The sequence below is a fragment of the Lactuca virosa genome, chromosome 2, assembly GCF_052849685.1.
Source record: "Lactuca virosa cultivar CGN04683 chromosome 2, Lactuca_virosa_CGN04683_v6, whole genome shotgun sequence".
Classification (NCBI taxonomy): Eukaryota; Viridiplantae; Streptophyta; class Magnoliopsida; order Asterales; family Asteraceae; genus Lactuca; species Lactuca virosa.
Window position 1 is genome coordinate 164,617,140 of NC_136427.1, and position 22,449 is coordinate 164,639,588.

At 31.5% G+C, this 22,449-nt stretch overlaps 5 protein-coding genes across 5 annotated transcripts; 3 read left to right on the forward strand and 2 right to left on the reverse strand.

Annotated features, from left to right (window-relative positions):
- The first annotated feature begins 7,132 nt into the window (after window positions 1-7,132).
- Window positions 7,133-7,871, forward strand: LOC145159685 (uncharacterized). Its single transcript, XM_079078707.1, has one exon. It carries the CDS (start codon window positions 7,270-7,272, stop codon window positions 7,753-7,755), a length of 486 nt encoding a protein of 161 aa, XP_078934833.1. The 5' UTR covers window positions 7,133-7,269; the 3' UTR covers window positions 7,756-7,871.
- Window positions 7,821-10,979, reverse strand: LOC145159684 (putative HVA22-like protein g). Its single transcript, XM_079078706.1, has 7 exons — window positions 10,687-10,979; window positions 10,385-10,461; window positions 10,166-10,264; window positions 8,797-8,853; window positions 8,649-8,712; window positions 8,264-8,473; window positions 7,821-8,167 (listed from the first exon to the last, which is right to left on the reverse strand). Exons 2-7 carry the CDS (start codon window positions 10,414-10,416, stop codon window positions 7,931-7,933), a joined length of 699 nt encoding a protein of 232 aa, XP_078934832.1. The 5' UTR covers window positions 10,417-10,461; window positions 10,687-10,979; the 3' UTR covers window positions 7,821-7,930.
- Window positions 10,980-12,426: 1,447 nt separating this feature from the next.
- Window positions 12,427-14,880, forward strand: LOC145157941 (uncharacterized). Its single transcript, XM_079076914.1, has 5 exons — window positions 12,427-12,621; window positions 13,548-13,899; window positions 13,988-14,080; window positions 14,161-14,289; window positions 14,378-14,880. The coding sequence occupies exons 2-5, from the start codon at window positions 13,797-13,799 to the stop codon at window positions 14,878-14,880; spliced, it is 828 nt and encodes a 275-aa protein (XP_078933040.1). The 5' UTR covers window positions 12,427-12,621; window positions 13,548-13,796.
- On the forward strand, window positions 14,596-17,726 carry LOC145156591 (uncharacterized). The gene is made up of 9 exons (XM_079075895.1): window positions 14,596-15,216; window positions 15,324-15,530; window positions 15,622-15,666; window positions 15,741-15,788; window positions 15,908-16,461; window positions 16,549-16,731; window positions 16,821-16,931; window positions 17,033-17,170; window positions 17,247-17,726. The coding sequence occupies exons 1-5, from the start codon at window positions 14,971-14,973 to the stop codon at window positions 15,950-15,952; spliced, it is 591 nt and encodes a 196-aa protein (XP_078932021.1). The 5' UTR covers window positions 14,596-14,970; the 3' UTR covers window positions 15,953-16,461; window positions 16,549-16,731; window positions 16,821-16,931; window positions 17,033-17,170; window positions 17,247-17,726.
- Window positions 17,727-18,508: 782 nt separating this feature from the next.
- On the reverse strand, window positions 18,509-21,774 carry LOC145157942 (protein FAR1-RELATED SEQUENCE 5-like). The gene is made up of 6 exons (XM_079076915.1): window positions 21,618-21,774; window positions 20,946-21,182; window positions 20,356-20,545; window positions 19,993-20,251; window positions 19,409-19,852; window positions 18,509-19,120 (listed from the first exon to the last, which is right to left on the reverse strand). Exons 1-6 carry the CDS (start codon window positions 21,772-21,774, stop codon window positions 18,509-18,511), a joined length of 1,899 nt encoding a protein of 632 aa, XP_078933041.1.
- Window positions 21,775-22,449: the final 675 nt, after the last annotated feature.

Consider the following 22,449-nt stretch of genomic DNA (forward strand, 5'->3'; position numbering starts at 1 on the left):
GTGTGTTTGATTTCATTATCATTTCCGAATCTGAATTCTTAAGTATGTGTTGTTAGGTTGTAACTTGAACTTGATTTGTGTTTAACATCTAGTAATCTTTGATTTGATCTTAATCATGTGTTTGGTTTATTCTCTTTTTCACTTGATCAATGAATTAGGGTTTTTGTCACTCTAGTTAATCAAATTGTAAAATTCGTATATGTTTTATGATTTGATGTTAGTAACATACACTTAATGGATTGTAATTAAATCAAAATGAGTGTAATCAAAGATTAAATGTTCATAATCCCAAGCTTATGAGGAATATTGAACATTGTTGGTAATTGTTGCAAGAACTTAAAGTCATTTAATGATTTGATGAAAGAGCTTATTTGAATCAAATCAATTAAATGAAGTTTTATTTGAAGAACATGTTTTGAATAAAATATTTTTTTGTCAACTTGGATATTAGAGTTTATTAGTATCTAAATTACCAACCTAGATAGAACATAATCATATTCATTTTGCATCTTTTAACATAATACATGTATAAGAATCAGAATCGGAAATGTATTTCTTTTACTAAATTCTTTTAACAATCTTGTTTATTTATGAAGTTTAAATCTAGTTTAAACACAGTCCCCCATTTTAATATTATTTGTATTATGTGTGAAAATATGGCAAGATAAGAAGTCCTGTATTCCTGTGGATCGACCCTGCTTACTCTATACTATCTTTAGTATAAGAAATAGCAGTGATTTGAGATTTATTAATATTATTTTATCCCATTATTTGTTGGTTTGACAGCCAAACATGTATTTTGGGGAACTCATTAAACTTTACGCTTACAGTTTATGTTTATGGTTTAGGGTACTCCTGGTTCGAAAGGGAAGGGCCCGACATGATCGCACTGCATCCACCATTATTCCGCATGATTTGATTGATATGTACTCTGATGATTGTATGACAGGTTTTATACTATGATTGGTTTTCAAACTAAATGAGTGGTTGTTGGATTGATTTAAAATGAAAATTTTTACTTTGAATTTTGGGACGTTACAAGTAGTCCTCATAGGACTTAGCCAGCTCATATACCACAGTGGACACCGAGGTGCAAGCAACCTTAGTGGCGTCATCATAATGCTTGTTCTAGGAAGCATTTTCCTCAGGAGTAGCTGTGGAATTATCGATTTCAACAAGAGAATTTCAAGGACATATTCTTTACCCTCGTATCTTAGAGTCATCTTCAAATTCCTCATCCAGTCCATGTAGTTAGGACCATTGAGCTTCTTTTTGACAGAATTGAGAGTAAAGAGAAGTTTGAGTTTGAGGGGGCGGATTGAGCAGTAGTGAGATCACCGCTTCCAGACATCTATACAAAGAGGCATAGTTTTTAGTTAGTGATATTATTCTTTAATATATTAACCCAATATCATTATTCAAGACTAGGATCCAAATTACAATTCACAACGTAGAAGAGGGATGACGAAATCTAATTGAGAATTTATTAGTGTAGGTAACACAAATTTATTAATTTATCTCTAACATGAAATTCCTATATCATTTGAGATTCATTGAATCTTATCAATGACATGTTTAATCTCAAATTATGCTCTTCAAATTTGTGACTGAGATACTGAGGATCACAAATAAGATGTGAATAACCACGCAAACCTGCTTGACAACCTCGAGGTCATTTATCATCTCAAATTGATGTGCCGGTAAACCACACGCGCTCTACCAACAATGATAATTTCGATATGTCCATCACTCAGCTTTATAGTCCTAAATTAGTGTGCTGGTTAACCACCCACACTTTACTAACGACATATAAAAAGTGATGTACGTTTTCATGGATTAGCATACACATCACATTTTGACCTAAAGTAACTAGATTTGGGATTTATAAAAGGTTTTGTTACTTTATGGTATCATAATTTTAGAGGTTATGTCCTATTAAAGCCATTCAGCTAACGACCCTTCGCTATACAAGGGAGCGGTGGGTGAAAGTGGACACCTATTCAATGGTCATTCTATAGACCGCTTTCTTATATCCCCCTTAGAATATGGCTTCTTGAATGAGGTCTATTATTGATTTGACTGAGATGTCTTATACATATAATATATTAAACATTTAATCATATATACTATAAGGTGTATTTTAAAAGTTTTCAAAATACTAAGGTTTAAAATTAATTTTCAAATTAAGCAATTAATAATTAATTAATTTTAAACAATTAATGATTTACCAATTATAATTTAATTTAAATCATTAGGGATTTAAATAATTATTTTCAATTAAACAATTTAATAAAATAATTAAAATTTAAATTATTATGGATTAAATAGTTATCTTCAATTAATAATTAATAAAATAATTCAAATTTAATTATAATCCTTTAACCCTTCTAATTTTCGAAAAAAGGGTAAGGGTTACCAAGTTTTAATTATCCAAATTTTAAGGCATTTAAAAATTGTAATTAAGGAAACTAGAAACCCTAAGGGATCCTCCCAAATTTTCGAAAATAAGGATGGAGGCTTCAAGAATCCCAACCATTATCTAAATTTAAGCCTTTAGGGTTTAATTTCCATAAACCCTAATTTTGATCAATTCATTTATAGGCTCATTAAAATAGAAAAATTAGGCTCTGATACCGCTGATAAGTTTTCTAGGTTATAAAAAATTCATGTGGCGGAAAAACTCTTAAACCCTTAAGTTCACATGCAACCTAGAAAAAATGTATGTTTTCTATATTGATAACAACTAACCATGAATATCAAGAAACCCAAGGAAATCCTAGTATAATCAAAATTACAAGAAGGCTTAGGGTTACATACCTTTTGATTAATGTAACAATTAATCAACCAAAACCTTCTTTGACTTCCTTGGAAAGCAAGCACCAGAAGCTTGAAGGCCTCTAATGTATTGTATCTAAAACCCTAATAACTAAAAGACTTGAGGAGAGAGGAGGCTTGAAGCAAATTTTGGCTCTATGAAGCTTATGAAGAGTGAACGAAAGTATGAGACCCTAGGGGTCCTATTTATAGTTGATAAGGAAGCCTTGGATAACCCTAATTTGAATATATTAATATTATTTCAAATATGACAATTATCCAACTACTTAATTATCAATAAGAAACATTCTAGAAACCCTAAAACCATGACCAAAACCGGCCATGCTAGGAGACTATTAAACTATTACAACTTAGTCTCCGCACTTCCAGTTACTTCTAATTAACCAGAAATTAATTCCAATTAATTTCTGTTAATTGTTAATTAATTATAACTATTTCAAATTAATATATTAATCATATAATATATTAATAAATCATTTGTTACAATTTATTAATCATATAATAAATTAACAAAACAACATCTTTCTCCAAAAGTCATTCTATTTAGTTATTGGTTATGAGGGCAGCCCAAAAAGGACTTTACTTCTAATTCAAGAATATACCAATTTATTTATTAGCTTAGATACCTTAATTCAACAGGTCTAAGCTTGGGTCTTGAGCTGAATATTAAGAAAAATGAGATTTTGTTGGGCTGCATGTAATGGTAGGAAGCTTCGTGTCGATTTATTCCCAACAGATATAGGGAGCCCGTCTGGAGGTGAAACTCATTTTTTAGGGGGGGTGGGGGTGGGTGGGGGGAAGAGGGGATAGTAGAGATGCGGGGTTTATTAGTGAGTTTGTCATGAAGAGAGTTGTCAATGTTGTTGATTTGATGAGTCTTCTTCCATAACTATGTGACCCGCAAAGTGAGCTCCTTTTGCTTCAATAATGTATGGGCATTGCAAAACTTTTCTTTGGTTTAAGGATATGTCAACCTGTGCATATGGAGGAGGCAACGTCGTTCTTTGACAAAGGATTGTGCAAGTCTATCGAGGATATGGTGGTTTGTGGAGGCCCCTTCTTTGGAGACATCCAGTGGCGTCTGGCTTCTTTACATATTCATTTTGGTGGTTTGGGCTTGTACTTAGCATATGAGGTCTCCTCCTACACATTTGTAGACTCGAGGGCCTCTTGAACTTTACAAGACCATATCTTACGTAACAATCACATATGTGGTATGGACTCTGATTACATTTGTGTTTTAACTCGTCTTCGTGATACGATTTCGAGATTCGACTGTAGCGGTTTCACTAATAAGGACCCCCTCACCCTAAATCCCAAAAACCATTGACATGTGCCATTTTTAGCAAAATTGTCAAAGATATGGACGTCGACTTGGACATGACTGTTAGATAGAAAACAACTTTTGAGTGTCTCTGAGCGCCTCATGCTCAAGATTTTCTGCTAACTATCCTTATTGATGGCCTCGGCCAAAATATGTCTCCTGTGGAATATCGTACTATCCTTCGATACCGCATTATGATTCCTCTATTCCCGATTGACGAGATATGCACAGTTTGCCGCAAGGCATGTCTGGACACCTTTGAGGAACATGCGGTTCATTGTAGAGAGTTCTCTGGCTTCAAATACCGACATGATGTGGTTACAGATGTTCTCTTTGATTTCTGTCGATGTGCTGGTATTTCCGTGAAAAAAGAAACACATGTGAACTTTTTGACGGGCCCCATGGATGGAAGATCCACACTCAGACCGGGTGACATTTTGGTCTTTGAATAGACAGGAGGGAAGCACGCTTGTGTGGATCTTACTGGGGTCTCCCTCTTGTTGGTTTGAGGAGCAGGGGTTTCACAGCGGGATATGCTGCTTTGAAAGCCACCGCATGCAAAGTGACAAAGCACGAGAATGCATGTATTGAAAATCAACATGTGTTTATGCCTTTTGCATTTGATATCTTTGGTTTTCTCCTAGATCCACATATGTTGTTTTCAAAAGAATTAGTTTTATTATCCAGAAAGGACTAGTGACGCAACTTGTTGTCCGTTTGTCTTCTGTCGATATGTATTCACTTTATATCCATGTTCATGGATATATTTTCTAAACGCAGAACCAAAACATATTATTACGAACACCATACTATCCAAACTACATAACCACTCGTGTAATTTACTCATGTTATTATTTATCTGATTGGTAATTTGTTATAACATAGGAGTAATTTAAACAGCTCTTCTGAATATAAAAGGAGTATTGCTATAAAATAACACATTTAACAAAATCTATGTATATTCAGATTTTTATAAAGTATAACAAAAAACTTAAAAAAAAAAGTCAGATCAGTTCTCATTAAAAGGCAAAGCAACAACTTGATGTGGTTTCACCATAAAGTAGGGATGAGCATATGGACCGGGGAACCGGCCGGAACCGGTACCAGAACCGGAACCGGCACCGGAACCGGAACCCGATGGAACCGGTCGGGCCGGGACCGGGACGTTATTTTTGTGGATTTTTGGAACCGGGAACCGGTAGGAACCGGAACCGATATAACCGGAACCGGTAGAACCGGCAAAAACCGGAACCGTATGATGCTATTTTTCAAGGACCGGTTCCAACATTTGAAGACACGACAAGAACCGATAGGAACCGGAACCGGTATAACCGCCGGGCCGGTTCGGTTCTTGATTTTGGCCGAAGCCGGTTCCCGGTTCCGGCCGGTTCAGTCCTTTTGCTCATCCCTACCATAAAGTAATTGGAATTTAAGGTCATCGAACATCATTATTAATTAGTTTAAGATTTAAGATAAGTTTGCAGAATAAAATATTCCTAAAATCATGGAATTATATTATTCTTAAATTGAAACGTATCATAGTGATATGCCACTAAATATTATTTATTATTTATAATATAATATAGTTTAGAAATTGGAAAATAGACTCGGTCTTCTCTTATCATCCAATTGAAAGCACATGTTTTTGTTAAAAATATCATATTCATTGTCACATATTTTCTCCAACATATTTTTTTAATTTCAACCACAACATCATTATGTCTTCCACATTGGTCCCACGATAACGTCTTTACAATTTATTGTATTTCAATATATTTTTTAACGTTTCTATTTCTTCTTTTTGTTCATTGTTATTTATTTATTTATTTATTTATTTTTATTTTTTATATAAAAGAAAATAAATCAACTATATCTATTAGCATCTAATTTAATAATATTATATCTATCTTAAGTCAAATAAAAAACTTGCATCAAGAGAGTTTATTAAGGAAGATTCTTTTGTCTAGGTTTTTCCTTATATTGGTAATATAAAGAATAAGGCATTATAAGAAACTTAAATTGTCCTTAAAGATACACTGAATTACATTTTGAATTACCCATTAAAATGATCATATTTGAAAGCTTACTACATCAGTATAACCATATATCTATTATCTAACGTCCGTTTATCACAAAATAACTACTTACTCCATAAAAAATGTCTATCACAAAACGGCTACTTACTCCACAAAAAATATTAGTAAATTCATAAAATTTAATTTTTTGACAAACAAAACTCTTTATGACAGAAAATATGACAGATTTAGGCCACAGATCCTCAAAAATCCTCGAAACTTGTGATTTTTTTAATAATTTCTTCAGATTTTTTTGCAAGCTTGCAAAAAAACTCAAAATTTGCCATGATAAATATATCTTACAAATTTAAATAAAATAAAGCATAGTAAATACTAAATACTAAGATTTGTATAATATCTAAGGCTTAGGTCTTGAATTCAATTTTTATCAATGAACCTTTTTACACATGTATCATCTATGATAAATTTGAACTCACAACTTGATCAATAGAACCGTACATCTAAATATCTAATTATCTCTACACCTTATTTTGTTCACATGCTTAAAATATAACTTATTTTAGTCAATTTTAAGATTTTTTTTTTAACTTATGAAATATATATCATCTCATAAAAATATATAAAAACTCGCAAGCTTCGAGTATTTTCAAGAATGCACAACCCAAGTTCATGATTTTTTGTTAACAAAGTTTTTTCTTTCCAGAAATATGAATTCGTAGATTTTTATTGCAAAATATTATCATCGACGTTGAAAATATTATTATCTTATACATATACATTATAATTATTATCTTATTTAAAATTAATATTTAATTAATAGTCCCTTCGCGAAATGACACGCAAGAAATTATCCAAATATTTAATAATTTAATAAACATAATATTCGTTTATAAAAAAAATACTATAATAATTTAATTGAAGATTGCATAGACCAAATAATTGGGGGATGGAAATAGCTTGGCGTTACTCGACTCCTTTCTTTTCAAATATAATTTCACGTCAATAACAAAATTGGCAGCCGTTGTCTTTTCAAGACTACAACTACCTCCTCCTCCTTCTTCTCCGACCTCCGCCATGGACATCGCCGGCGATGAGCCTACAACACCCATCTCCACCCTCCGACGACGTAACTCCATCGCAACACCATCCGATATAAAGCTCCACACTAATGACGACTACTCTTCTTCCACCACCACTACCACGACGGCGTCTTCCTCATTATCTTCTTCAACAGATTTCGAGCTGGTGTCTCTCAAACCAGCTTCCTACACCTCCCTCCGCGACATCCTTCCATCAACAGCCGCCGTTGTTCAGTCACCTAAAGTCCCCTCCTCCGCCGTTCATTCCGGTTACGAGATTTCGATCCGAAACCGGCTCGTGAAACAGGCCGCCTGGGCGTACCTTCAACCCATGTCGACCTCCCCTGAATCCGGTGGATCCACCGTCTTCCACCGTCTCTGGACTCGATTCTCTGACGCTTTCCTCCATCTCTTTACTCAAATCTGCGATTGCATGCTCCGGTGTACTCCAATCACAACTACCACCAACTTCCGATTATAACAAAAAAGGTAATCAAGTCAACTGTACAACACCCAAATCGGGGATTCGTTTCGATTTCTCTCCAATTTGTAGAAACAATAAACCAATAGAATTAATAATAAGAATTAGAATACAAATTTTGTTGTTCTTGTTTCTTTACAATCTGTAGTTATGACTTATGCCTACTTTTCACGAATCAAAGTCCTCTAGATCGTCTAAATCTTAGCCAAACTGGTTCTTTATGACCCGAACTATGACTATGCGTACTCGGCGACGACGGGAAAGGCGGTTCCTCCGCGTATTGGTGGTGGCCGGTGGTTGACGCCGGAGGAGCAGTCGGTGCCCACTGCTCTGATCCGAATGAAACCGGACTTGGAGTAACCGGCGGCGGCGGCGGACGTCCGTCACCGGAACTTTGATGATTTTGCAACCCCTGCATAACGATAATTCGAGAACTTTATTCAAAATTTTCGAACAACATTAATTAGATTCAATCTTTTTTGGTGATTATTCAAACGATTAATGATACCTGAGATTGTGTTCTTGAGGATGATGGCTTTGAGATTAAATAGCCTAAGATATCAAAGAACTTTGTTTGACCTAATTCTGTGGAATTCTGCCAATAGTAAATTGCCACGTCCCATGCTCTGTCTCTAAATTGCTTTAAGCTTCTTTCTATATCGGTTTCATGTCTATATATAAACGGCCTCAACATTGTATCATATACAAACCCTGTACCCTGCAACCATGTCAGTATCAATATCAGTATCAGTATTAATATCAGTTTCGGTTTTGGACTGTTTTAATACAAAACTGGTATTAGTTTGTTTTGGATTGTTTTGTTTGTATCGAATGATATCAAAGTTTGGGAACCAAAAGAGATGAAAGAAAGTGAGATATGTTGATATGTTTACCTTGGTTTTTGGATACCATAAGTATATAATGAGTGCTAGCTTTAATTCTCCATACATTGGAACCCTAGAAAAAAAAAAAGATTCAAACTTTTTAACTCCAAAATCGTTGCATGAAAACTTTATTTGTTAAATGTGTAAATATACGTACCATGAAATGAATATATCGCCTACTCTTTCGAATACTGTGAGTATTGCAACAATTACCCTGAGTTCGAAAAAACCAAAACCGATAAATCAAACATTTGTTAAAAGAATTATGAGTTTTGGTTCATATGTAATATCATTCGTTAGTAGGCCATCTGTTAATTCTATAAAAATGACCATTTTGTATGTATCTTCTTCGACATAAAGGCTAAATAGGTTTCGGATTTTTGAAAACCATTAATCGATAAATAAGAACAAAAAAAAATCAACAAAATAGGGATGAAAAGGGGACAAAATGGACATATTAATAATGTCAATGTTAGGGACTAAAAATGTTAAGGGGCAATAAAAGAGGACAAAAAAGCAACAAAATAAATTTGGATTTAGTAGAAATAACGGAATAAAAGCTTTCAATCATATTTGTTACAAATGTGTCCAATTCTAAAATTATTACGTCCAAAAAGAGGGGTTAAATTTTCACGGGTCGTCAATGTCATTTATCTGACATGATAGTGACCAAAAAATTAGTTTTTTGTGTGCAAAAAAAGTTTCTTTTTTGATCCAAAAAGATTCTCTACACAAGCCTTTTTCCATATAAAAATGATCAAATTAACATAAAATATTAAAAGAAAAGTACAAATAAGCATATGACATGTTTGGTATGCATTTGGCTTCCTTTCTCAAAATCAATCATGTCCCAAACAATGTAATTTCCAATAATGTTTTGCAAAAAAGCTACTCTTGCACATTAACTATATTTCCATTGCGATGGAGACGAAAAGCTAGATTTTAACTTATCAATAAGTTATCTCAAATTAATTTATCAAAATTGTATCTTATAAGTATAAGATAAACTACTTTTATGGTCTAACAAACGCTAATATAATAAGTTAGTTTCCATATTATACACAAACCCTTAACCGTTTTTACAAATATACCACTACCACCCTATGCTTACATAAATGGTCAAAGTCAATGGTCAAGATCAAGGTCAAAGGTTCCGATGCAATAGCCCTACAACGTGGGCGTTTTAATTCAAATGTGGATTAAACGATGTGTGGGCACTGCGAACCATTTATCAGACTGTTATATATCTGATTTATCTCTCTCATGATTTTTCAAGTACGCCATGTGTAAGTCATCTCATAATTTCGAGAAATATAATTTTTTTTTTACAAAATAATAGATAGGAACCAATTGTATTAATTGCAAGTCAATGGTTATACCTAATGTCTTATACCAAACAATTTATGAATTTATTAATGTGCTTTATACTAAAATACTAGTATTTAATAACCCCACATGGCCACATTCTTTATAAAAAAAATCCTATTTGCTAAATGAAATTGAAGAACATGAAATAAGGCACTCACCAATATTGACACCAAAATCGCAATTCTGCATTTCCTACTCCTTGCTTCTCTATCGTTTTAAAGCACTCGAAAGCTGGATACGCATATCCAAGAACCAATCTGCAATCGTAATCAAATTATCAGATCAAAAACTAGAATTATCAAGCTCCGATCACAAAAATCGTAGCCAAAAATCCCAAATTTATAGCGAATTGAGCTGGGTGATCGAAAGAAACTTACACAAGACTATTCGTAATCAACTCGCCCAACATCTTCTAACTTTCTTCCGTTTGCCGCCAATTATTTTCGCCAAATTACTGTAAAAACGGAAAAGGGGGAATTAATTTAATGGATCATCGTTGGTTTTCAGCATCCTCATCAAATCGCATGAGTAAATTCACAGCAAATACAAGTTTGATGAACCAAATTATGCGATTAAACACTGTTACTAGCATTACAAAACCCAGCAAAAACCCTATTAAATCAATAAAAAAACGAGAAAGAGGGGAATCTTAGAAAAGCAGGAGACAAATTGTTAGTACCTTAGTGGAAATAGATGTACGATGCTCGATCGATTGTTTGTAGATATTGATGGGATTGTGAAATTGATCTGGGAAACTTGAAATTGAGAGAAAAGAAGAGATTTTGATTGTGTAAATGTTCTGAAATTGGGTATATAAAGGGAGATAGCGGTTGAATTTGGAATGGGTAAAACGTAGAAGAGATATAGAAAAGAGAAGAACAGGTGTGTTTGGAAACCATGGTTACTTGCCTCCGACGCCTTTCTTCCTCTCCCTTTCGAGTTCCATTTTTTAATAGATTTTTAGTTCGTTTGGTGCTTTGAACAAAATTGCAGTCAACTAGTAAATGTATAAAAAGTTTATGCAAAGAATAGGTCATAATTTTAAACATTATTTTCTTTATTAACATATGAACTTTATTTGATAATAACATTTTATTAAATAACATTTTATTTGTTGATTAGAACTTTATTTGATAATAACATTTTATTAAATAACATTTTATTTGTTGATTAGTGGTTTGATAGGTTATACATACTATATAGTTATATAGATAAAATAGTTGTGAGACTCATGTACTACATGAGTTTATTAAAAAAAAATAAACATGAAGATTTAAAAATTTAGAAAATTTAAATTTATAAAAAAATGAATTATTAAAATTGAAGTGTTTATTTATTTTTTAAATTTAAACTAATAATTTAAATAAATAAACAATTAAAATAGTTGGATTCATTTTAGAAATTTAAAAAATTATAAGGAAAGTTGCATTAATGAATTTGATATATATTTATTATTGAATTTATTACATTTAAGTATTATATGAAATTTAATAAAATAGAAAAAAACTACAAAATGACATATGGATATAATTTAATCTAAAATTACCATAAAATGACATATGACATAAAACATAAGAAGATGATAAGTAGTAAAATTACTTTCATTTATTAGGATGATAAAAAACAAAAAATATAGGTGATAATGATAGTAATGCAAATTTCTTTCGAAAAAATTAGTAATTTTTATTGGCCGGAAAATCATAATGGTTATGGAATTTAGTTTATTTGGAAATTATAAAATATTTATAAAAATATTATATATATATATATATATATATATATACACACACTAGGTGTGAGACTCATTTATTACATGAGTTAAATAAAAAAATTAATTATCAAAATGTAAACCTTAAGTACTTTTAAAATTAAATTTTAAAATAAGAAAAGAAAAAACATATTTATTGCAATTTATGATCATATTTATTACATTTAATACTTTACTTATATATTATATGTATTATGTGGCTTTTTAATTTTAAAATTTAAGAAAACCTAAAATTGACATGTGGATACTATTAATTTCAAAAATACCACAAAATGACAAGTGTCAAAACTTATGAGAGATTGACATGTGGTAAAATAGATTTTCATTTATTAGAGAATATATATATATATATATATATATATATATATATATATATATATATATATATATATATATATATATATATATATATATATATATAGGGAAATGATCAAATGAGAACACCTAAAAGGTTGAGAACGCGAGAACAAATCTGGTACATTAAATATTTAAAATCTAAGGTTGTCATTAATCATTAATTTAAACATAATATTAAATAAATTTAAATTGTTTTTTAATTAAAAAAAATATAAAAGGGTATTCAAGTAATTTTATGATGTCATCCATTTTGAATATATCAGGTAAGTTTGACAATTAAAAGAAACCGTTCCTATGTTTTAGTAATCACAGCTAACTTATTATCTTTGGGAGGATTCGATCGTATCTGCAATGCAAAATATTGTCACAGCTAAACATTTATACGACACTCGATTACTACTGTTCATCCGTAAAGAGATTTGTGCATTCAGAAGTCCGTAAAGGGTTGAGGTGGAGGAATGTCGTCGATCATCAACCGAAGTGGAAGAAGTAAGCTTTCTAATCTTTTTTGAATGTCGATTGAGTGGAAAACGGGTGTAGTAGTGGGTTTATTTTTTGTTAATGTGTACATTTTAACGATTCTTAAAACCCTAGAATTAGGTTTTTTCGTTTTTTCTTTATATCATCGATTATGAACTGTAGTGACTCTAAATCGTTGATGATTGTTGATTTAAAGTTTGTATTTTACAAATAAAACGTTGGTGTATGTGAATGTTTAAATGAAAATGGTAATTGTAGATGAGTTTCGATGTTACGGTAGTCTGATATTGAATGTATTTAAAATTAATCGTTTATGATTGTGATTGAAAGTTTTAAGATGCAGATACATGTGTAGTCGTAGTGGACTACTTTGAACTGAAGTACGATTACGAAAACCCAAAAATTAGGGTTTTTTTTTACTTTTTTTTTTCAGAGTCGTATTGTTGAATGGCAAAGTAAGTAGATTATCAGTAGGACAAGAGGAGTAATTGATATTAGTATTCGATTTTGAATGGTGTTTAATAGCAAAATAATAAGGAAGGGTATAAATGTCTTCACTATTGATTATTTGTAAAATCTGATTGTTTGTGCTACAGAAATACTTTTCTAGTATTAATCCTTGTTGTTGGTTGTATATTATGTAGATTGTTAAAGGCATATTCGGTTGTGAATGGGTACTTTATTGAGTATATATGTGGTTTTGATCCTGTACATGATGTAGTAAGTAAAGAATAATATTGTAGGAGTCCCTATTGGTTTTTGTGACTAACTTAATTACACTGTTTGTTAAGTGATGATTATTGTAGACATTACTCTGTTCTTGGGTATGTGTTTGATTGAGTTTGTGTTTAGTAGGGATAATTTATGATTATTTTAGTTGTTAATGATTCAATTCTGAGTTATAAATGAGTAAGGTATTTTAATTCTACTATTAGGTAGAAAGAAAAGCGAGAGGATATTACTAAAGACGACATTCAGCAAATTCACTAATGAAGAATCCAATCCATTGCTTATTGATATTGAAGATGAAGACAATCAAGGAAACGAAATAGTACAACCTCAGATTAGAAGAGAAGGACAAAATAAATGTTCAACACCTAAGAAGAAAACTAAAAACAAACTGGTGGTGATGATGATTAAATGAAAATTAAAATGGTAAATATCAATTGGAATCTATAGTGATTATGTGGCTTATTTTTTGGACAGGTGTGGAGGAACGTGTTAATCGCACACCAGATAATTCAATGCGAAGGGATCTTAAAGTTGTAGTTTTGAGCTCAGATTCAAGTAATATATTTGTTTAAAATTAAATTTATTTAGAGTTTGTTTTTGTAGTTAGTTTTAATAACTTGTATTGTTTTATATTTATTAATAGAAAAGAATATGAAACCCAAAGTCAATGTGAAGAAGTTTGCTGCAGGAAAAGCAAGGTTTTCAAATTCTAAAAACCTGATACAGAAACAAAAAGGTATCAATGATGATTTCATGTAATGTAAGTTGTATATCAAAGTGTCTTCAGTTATGATTATGTTGTCTACATATTGGCAGGTTTGATTGAAAGTCATGACATGACAGAAGATAGTGGAATACATAGGGAAAATGAATTGAGAACAAAAAGACGGTTTGATAGATGTAAAATAAAAGGTGATGAAGTTGTTGTTTTAAACTCATGTTCAGGTAATGATTTATTTTTAATTAAATTTAGTATAGTATTATTTTTGTAATTTAGTTATAATCATTTATTGTGTTAAATATGTCTTAACAGGAAAAGATTATGTTACTGTCAAGAAGCTTAAAGAAGATGAAGACTCTGATTTTGAAGATGCTAAACCTGTGCTTACAAGGAAAAAGAGAATGCATTATACTTCCTTCAAAAATGATGACAAAGAAAATGTGAAAAAATTTAAAAGACAAAAGAATAAAGAAGGAAATGTAGTGAAAGCAAGGAAACTGCCTAAAGTTATAGGAAATGATGCAGAAGAAGCAAGGCGAATACAAGTACGGACATCTCCAAATGTTTTGTACAGTTGTATGCATAACCTTAGCAAGGAACAGGAAGCGTATATTTCTTCTATTGGTCTGGGGCATTTGTTGAATATGAAAGTGGATGGGTGTGCATCAATTATGGGGCATTATACTGTAAGGAATTTTGATGCAGATAGGATGGTACTCAACCTTCATCATGGAGAGATACCAATTAATCGGCAAGTTATTCACGAAATGTTGGGTCTGCCTCTGGGAAATGTTACAATAAAGTCCATGGCTTAAAGAGAAGTCACAGACGACACGATAACTGTTTGGAAGAAACAATTCGATGATGAAGATAATATTAGACCAAGGGCAGTTCAACAAGTTATTATGCAATCAACACGTGCGGATTTACTCTTTAAAGTAAACATCTTTGTCCTGCTGTGTAATACACTAGATCAGTCGATGAGCATGGGAACATGTGACCTGTCCATGTTATCAAAAGTCACGAAAGACCTGGATCTAAGTGACATTGATTGGTGTGGATATGTTTTTGATTGCCTTAAGGAGACAAAAAGTGCATGGAATCCAAATAGCAAAAAAGGATTCTATGTTGGGCCAATTATATTACTGCTGGTAAGAGTTGTTTTAAATTCAGCTGTCATTCAATATTGGTTGACTTATGTGTGCAGATTCATTAAAGTGTATTTAATTAATACATTATTTATTTGTCTTTGTTGTAGTTGCTATACGTAGAAAGTGTTCGATGCGATTCAATGAAGATTGTACGAGGCAGATCAGCAATATGTTTTTGGAATGTTGATAAACTGCGTGAGCGAGAAAGAGTAGAGTGTAGGACAATAGGTCTGGGTATGGGTGAATTGCAAGAACCATTTCAAGTCATCAATGAAGCATCGGGAACTAGTAATGTAGGGCAAGAAAAAGTTCAGGTAATATTTTATTATATTGAATAATGCATATGAAATTTAAAATTTGTTATTTTGTATAATCCAAATTAATTATATTCATACATGTTGACAGGGAAATGATGCAGGAGGTGTTAAAATTAGTGATAGAAGGTGTAAGGTATTAATATAATATAATCATTAATAAATAATAAGGTATTAGTACAAAAACTAATATTCTATTAATTTTCGTAGGGAAATCAAGGAGAGGGAATTTTTAGTGGAAGTGGGGAAAGTGTTGAGGTAGTTTACTACTTATTCACATTTGAATTATGAGTTACTATAGTATTAATTAATACTAAAGGACATATTAATGTTTTTATTTGGTTTGTAACGTAATTATATTGTGGTGACCTTATTAGACAGCTATTTCAACAATAAAGGAGATGTACGACATGCTAGTGTAGCAAAAGAAAGTGTTGGAAGACAAAATAAATGATGATGTCAAGAAATATCCTGAGAATCAGTTGGTCAAAGAATGGAAAAACAAAGTAAATGATTTGTTTAATGAAGTTTCCGCATCAGAGGAACCAGAACAATCTCAATGGTGGTATGATAACGCGGCTGAAATTGAACGTACGCTGATTCTAGCAACATCTCACAAACAGTTTGACAACTCCCCGATAGCAAAATGTAGTATTCAGATGTCACAGGAATATGCAAACTTCGTGAATAGATCTGGAAGAAAATCTTTTCAGATTACACCACCATCTAAAATGGAAATGCCAATTCCTTTGTCTGTAGTACCATTCAACAATGATGAAAATGGGTTTAGTAGAAGAGGGTACATGCCTCGCATGAAATCCGAATATCTAAAATCTCCTTACATTATACGGGCTGTTGATATCATCAAAGGAGTTCCACGATAAGAAAAACGTGTAGCAGAATGGATATTCTCTCTCTAGGGAGAGCCAAAGTAAGTTGCATTTAAAATATGTTTAAAATTACTTAATTTTGTTGGTTGCTTATTAAAATTAGTATTAATTGGTCACGTCTTTTGCAGTGATATAGTTTTCCACACTTTGGATGGTTTTTCTGCTGAGAGGTTTCACATGGAAAGTTTTTTTTTCCAACATGTGAACTATTTGGTCATGTGATTGATTGTTGGAGTCAAGTGTTGAATCTTGATGAAAGTAAGTGTGCACCTGAATCGCCTCTGAGAGTTTATTGCAAGACAGATGTGACGGTATAATTTAATATTGTTCAATGTTGATTATACTATTTTTTAAATACAACATATAAATAAGCTAATGAGTTTTTAAAAATGGATTACAGAATTCGTATCTTGAAAGTGATTTAACAGAAAGTCAATGTAAAGATAAATTCATTGAGAATCTGGTGCTTTCTATTGAAGATATGGACGCAAGCCTACGTTACGTTGGATTGGTAAGAGATATATCTGAACAGTTTACTTATGTGTTTATTTATCATTGATCAAATATGAATATTAAATAAAGTGAATACATGTAAATGAATAAACGTTGCAGCTTTTCCTACCAGTCATCCGTTCCTTCCACATTTTCCTTTTTGTGATCAATCTACAACACCCAGAGTTTGTAATCATTGACAACATCAAAGTTGATGATCCTAATGATGAGAGATATGGTCAGTTGCCCCAAATCATTGTAAGTGATTAATAAAAGTTACATTACATAGTTAATAAAATTTCATATGTGTTGACAATGTTTTTTACATTTTCAGAAAGAGTACATAGTTGATTACTTAAAATCTCAGAATCATCCAAAAGCTGAGATGTTTTCACATGTGATGCCACATAGACTGGAAATACCTTGGAGAACAATAAACAACCACATTGATTGTGGTGTGTTTACGATGCGTCACATGGAAACGTATATGGGTGGAAGTATGAATGAGTTTAAAGCTGGGTTCAAGAACGAGTCTTCTGCACAAGATGATCAACTTGTTAAACTGAGGACAAAGTATTTATACAAAATCATCACTCATGAATATAATGTGAAAAAAGATTATGTGCTGCAAAAGGTTGATGAATTCCACAAGATTCCTTCAAGACAACGTTCTCAACTGTTGGCCATTGCAAAGGAACAAATTCACAGGAGATTGGATGATTTTAGTTAATTCTGTTAAAAAAGTTATTTTAGTTATGACTTCGATGGTTTCTTTTGGATAGTTTTAAAACAATGGTTTTGTATGCTAAGGATATTAACTTGGGTTGCAGAACGTACAATAGTTCCTTTTGGTTTGCTAATTTTAGTAATGGAATGGTGATATTTTAATAGTTATAATTTTACATTAACATTTGAAAAATTAAATTATGTCAAAAAATGATGATTAACATGACTGGTATAATTTTAGTGTATATTCAGGAATGATTCTTACTAACAAACATTTGTTAATATGCTATACTACTATGACCATACAATCAGAATTTTTAATAATTTAAATGAATATATCTATAGTCTATAATGGTTGCTGTTGTTTTTATATCTTAAAGTATGTTGTTATTCAATATTGAATAATAGCATAAATACATGAATTATTCATAACATATTATACTTTAAATGCAAATTGTTTTAACTTAACAGAAGAGTATTTCACAATTTTCATATCATTAATATGTTGAAAGTAATTAATGTATTCATGATATTATTCATTATTGACTATAACAAAGGGTTTAAAGTCTAATATGGTTAAACTTATGACTAAAATTTACCCAAAAGCAAACATAAATCAATATATGATGTATAGGTGTTTTAAAAGTTAATCGTACAAACATTTGTTATTATGAGATACTACTAACAACATACAATAAAACAAGTTGATTACCAGATTTGTTTATGCTATTATTCATTGTTGAATAAAACAAAACGTTAAAAATAATGAAGGTGTTTTAAGATAAAATAACATACTAAATCATAGAAACATATTCTTATTCATAAATCTAATAGAAAAGTAAAATCTATTGGGCAAACGAATGGGCCATTTTAAGGTTGTTTTGACTCTCGTGCAAGTCTGACTTTGCAAGTCCTCCAATTATGGTTAACATATTGATTGCAACCTGTGCACATTCTGGTTTTTTTCTTTGCAGCTGCAACAGCTTTCTCAATAGCACTAACCATTCTTTTCTTAGTTCCACTACCTTTGGTACGTATAGATGAAGGTGGATGGATATTTATTTCATCAGGAATGCTGCGTATTCCAAGCATCCGAATAATTTCTTCTTCATAATTATCAGATGATGTTTGGTTTGAACTGCCAAACTCCATTGTTGCCTGCTTCAAGTTACGTGTTTTTTCAACAAATTCTAACAATTTCTCCTTGCTTCTTTTGAAATGATCCAAGCAGTATTCAATATTGCTGTATGCCTCTGTTAGAAGTTTAAAGGTGTCATCTTCTGTTTCCATGGCAACATGTTTCATGGCAAGCAAATGGCTGGAAATTGCATCCCTTCTCCATCTTCTGAGAATATACTGCTCTGGAATCTCTTCAAAATGGTTGTTTTTCAATACAGCAAAAATATGACGACACAAAATGCCAGTACGTATGAAGTGATTGCATGAACATTTAACTTCTTTTTCAGGCAACTTTAGTTCAACCTACATTGTATAATAAAAATAATGTATGTTAGTAACTGATTGAATTAACATATTAGTTGGTGGTTATTGCATAATATTGAAACAAGTATATGTAATTTAAAAATAATGATATAATATACTTGTATGATCACTAATGAATAGCGTTTAAACGATGAATATAACCTTGCATTTTATCTTCAACTGTTTGCTCTTATCCGTTTGTGTAATCATAACAACTTGTCACCCATCAATCATTTCAACACTGTCAATAGAACAGTACCAGGCTGCTTTAAATATTTCCTTTTTGACCTCATAGAAAACAGTTTTAGTGTAAACCGCATCTGCATGTTCTAGTAATCCACTTGGAAGCGTCATTTCATGCTTTGCATTTTTTGTATCATGTTCTAGTTTCTGTTGACCATTTCGTTGCTTTCCAATTGCGGTGTCGTAGTTCATCATGAAATAGATAAGCAAATTACCAGAGTTAGAGTATTTATTAAAAAATGAGTTGACGCTTTCAGACCTTGAAGTAGTTTTCATCAGACCGTGTAGTGGCATGTCTTTAAAATAGGCTGGAATCCAAAGCTTTCGATCCCTGTACATGTCTTTGAACCATCTTTTGTCCTGTAGTTTGAATTTTCTCATAAGCAGTTTCCACCTTGATTCAAAGACTTCAGGCTCGATGTAGACATTCCAAACAAGCTTAGTAAAACGCTTTCGAAAATCAGTGTTTTTCAAAAAATCGGCTGAAACCTAAAAAAAACATTAGAATTTTATAAGATTATCTATGAATAAACAATATCTATGCTAATCATTTTTAAAAATACGTAAACTGTGTAAATCATTGTTGAATAAAACATGTTGCGTGTTAACTTTAACCAAAATATACACACCTTAGCTTGTAGTTTTTTCATAATGTGCCACATACATAAACGATGATTAGAACTAGGAAATATTGCTTCAACGACCTGTAGAATTGCTGGATCTTGGTCTGTTAACACTAACTGAGGGTGTTTTCCATGTGCTTTCAAAAAAGCTTCGAGCAACCAACGATAAGATTCTATTGACTCGTTGCTTAACAAACCCGCTCCAATGTTTATTGAACGTTTGTGGTTATCAATGGCTGTAAACGGCACAAAAATCATTCCATACCTGTATTAAAAAGGTAATTAAAAACAAATTGAACACTGATTGAAAACTCAAAAAACATCAATATTCATATTTAAAGAAAAAAATAGATAACTATAAGAGCATACTTATTTGTTCGGAACGTAGCATCAAATGAGATCACATCTCCAAACTCATTGTAATATAACTTATCGGTTTCATCAGCCCAAAACATTGCGTTTAACACACTATCAACACATTTATACTCAAATGTGTAGTTAGGTAACTCATCTTTCCTCATGTTCATTTTGTCAACAACCAGCTGTGCATCCTTGTCACCTATAATGTTTCCCATCTTCCTTCTAAAATTTTTATAATCAATTGCTTCAGGGCCAACGTTTTCATAACCTCCTTGTAAACTTGTAACTTATGTGCCTTTGTTGCACCAATGTTAGATGTTGAAGAACGCACTATAAACTCCTTGTCTTTATAACTAAGTCGTCGTGCACGTTTGGAATACCGTCTTTCTTCTTTAGTTTCTAGGGGGTGGTTGTGATTCTCTTCAAACTCATATATTTTACAATCATTAGTTCGCATATGTAACCTTTCAAACTTTATCAATGCCTTGCAGTCCGTGATTCTGAAGTTTGAGTTTCGTTTATTCCTTCCAGTTCCCTCAGGATCCAAAGTGTCAGTTGATCTGTTAGGTATTTTACCCATTTTGTTGCACACTACATACCTTTTTTAATGGTTTTGTCACCAAACCTCGTTACTGTATTTAACCTGACACCAAAACCTGCTTTATCTGCATATAATTTATACATTTCAACCGCCTCCTCTAATGATTGATAAGTAGCATCTACATCTGGCATAAATTCTTTAGGAACAATAGGTTTCCACAACTTGGTTTTCCCACCGGGTGAGTCAACAACATTACTATTGAATGATTCCTCTTCAGAATCAGTTCGATTTGTACCTGTTTTTTTAGACAACAAAAAACAATAATGCGACATGAGAGACATGATATAAATTTCGATCAATTACGTATTCATAAACTAAACAATTTTCTAATCATAATCAACGTGTGTGAAACAGTAATCAAAGTTGAAGTGTTTACTCATTTTAAAATACACATAACTATGTCAAAAGATTTAAATCATTATCATATATAATTGTATTAACGCATAATCACCAATGCTTATTAAACTTAATCAACATTGTATTAAACTTACGAAACAATGTACAACGATTTGTGATATACACCAGCATTAACTAATTAATACATAAAACGTATATGATTAATCGTATACAAATATGTACTGAATAAATGACACGTCTTATTCATCATATACATAAATTCAATAATGATTGTAATACACGATCTGTATTTAAAAGATGTTGATGTTGTTACCTTCACTCGCATAATCAGATAATTGAATTCTTCCGCTGTATTGATCATCCGAATGATAGAAATCGTCTTCATCATATTGATTATTGTCGAATGCTTCGTCGCCATATTGATCATCATGTTCGGTATCATCGCTACTGTAATCAAAACAGTCCAACATCGATATTTTGGGTTAACAAATTCCTATGTTGTTATCTTCAACCATAAACGATGTTACAGATACAAATATCGATTGACTAAATCACAAATGGTATACTGGAAATCGTATCTTCAATTCCCTATCTCCTTCAACGATAACTATGGAATATCCCTTAATTATAGGTAAATAATAATGGATAATATATTGATTATTAATTGTATTATATTAATTAAAAATTATATTAAATACAAATTTACTTAAATACCCTAATAAAATGATTGGCTGATAAGTGTTCTCGCGTTCTCAACCTTTTAGGTGTTCTCATTTGATGCTACTCATATATATATATATATATATATATATATATATATATATATATATATATATATATATATATATCCTTTTTTATTAGAAAATGTACGGAATTTAGTTTATTTGGAAATCATAAAATATTTATAAACGGCTGAGTTTTTATTTATTTATTTATTTATTATTATTATTTTTTTATAACAGTATGTTGGTTTTTTATTATTAAAAGTTATTAGTTATTAATGTATATTTATATTTATTTCGTAGTAATATGTAGTTGTGTATCGCTAAATTTATCTATATTATTATGTATAGGGTTTTTGTTTTACTTAAAGTTAGTTTTTCAAACGTTTTATGAAAAGATATTTCTAAAATGATAACAAAATC

What these genes read in the sequence shown, in the direction of transcription:
- LOC145159685 (XM_079078707.1), top strand. Translation starts at nt 7,270, where the DNA reads ATGGACATCGCCGGCGATGAGCCTACAACACCCATCTCCACCCTCCGA.
- LOC145159684 (XM_079078706.1), bottom strand. Translation starts at nt 10,416, where the DNA reads ATGTTGGGCGAGTTGATTACGAATAGTCTTGT. An exon ending in GGCGATATATTCATTTCATG is followed by an intron (nt 8,713 to 8,796) that starts GTACGTATATTT and finishes TTTTTTTTCTAG; the next exon opens with GGTTCCAATGTATGGAGAAT. An exon ending in CCTCAAGAACACAATCTCAG is followed by an intron (nt 8,168 to 8,263) that starts GTATCATTAATC and finishes ATCGTTATGCAG; the next exon opens with GGGTTGCAAAATCATCAAAG.
- LOC145157941 (XM_079076914.1), top strand. Translation starts at nt 13,797, where the DNA reads ATGTGGCTTATTTTTTGGACAGGTGTGGAGGAACGTGTTAATCGCACA. An exon ending in AGTTTTGAGCTCAGATTCAA is followed by an intron (nt 13,900 to 13,987) that starts GTAATATATTTG and finishes ATTTATTAATAG; the next exon opens with AAAAGAATATGAAACCCAAA. An exon ending in CCTGATACAGAAACAAAAAG is followed by an intron (nt 14,081 to 14,160) that starts GTATCAATGATG and finishes ACATATTGGCAG; the next exon opens with GTTTGATTGAAAGTCATGAC.
- LOC145156591 (XM_079075895.1), top strand. Translation starts at nt 14,971, where the DNA reads ATGCAATCAACACGTGCGGATTTACTCTTTAAAGTAAACATCTTTGTC. An exon ending in TAGGGCAAGAAAAAGTTCAG is followed by an intron (nt 15,531 to 15,621) that starts GTAATATTTTAT and finishes ACATGTTGACAG; the next exon opens with GGAAATGATGCAGGAGGTGT. An exon ending in GAAGTGGGGAAAGTGTTGAG is followed by an intron (nt 15,789 to 15,907) that starts GTAGTTTACTAC and finishes TGACCTTATTAG; the next exon opens with ACAGCTATTTCAACAATAAA.
- LOC145157942 (XM_079076915.1), bottom strand. Translation starts at nt 21,774, where the DNA reads ATGTTGGACTGTTTTGATTACAGTAGCGATGATACCGAACATGATGAT. An exon ending in TGACAAAACCATTAAAAAAG is followed by an intron (nt 20,546 to 20,945) that starts GTATGTAGTGTG and finishes GAAACATTATAG; the next exon opens with GTGACAAGGATGCACAGCTG. An exon ending in TGAAAAAACTACAAGCTAAG is followed by an intron (nt 19,853 to 19,992) that starts GTGTGTATATTT and finishes TGTTTTTTTTAG; the next exon opens with GTTTCAGCCGATTTTTTGAA.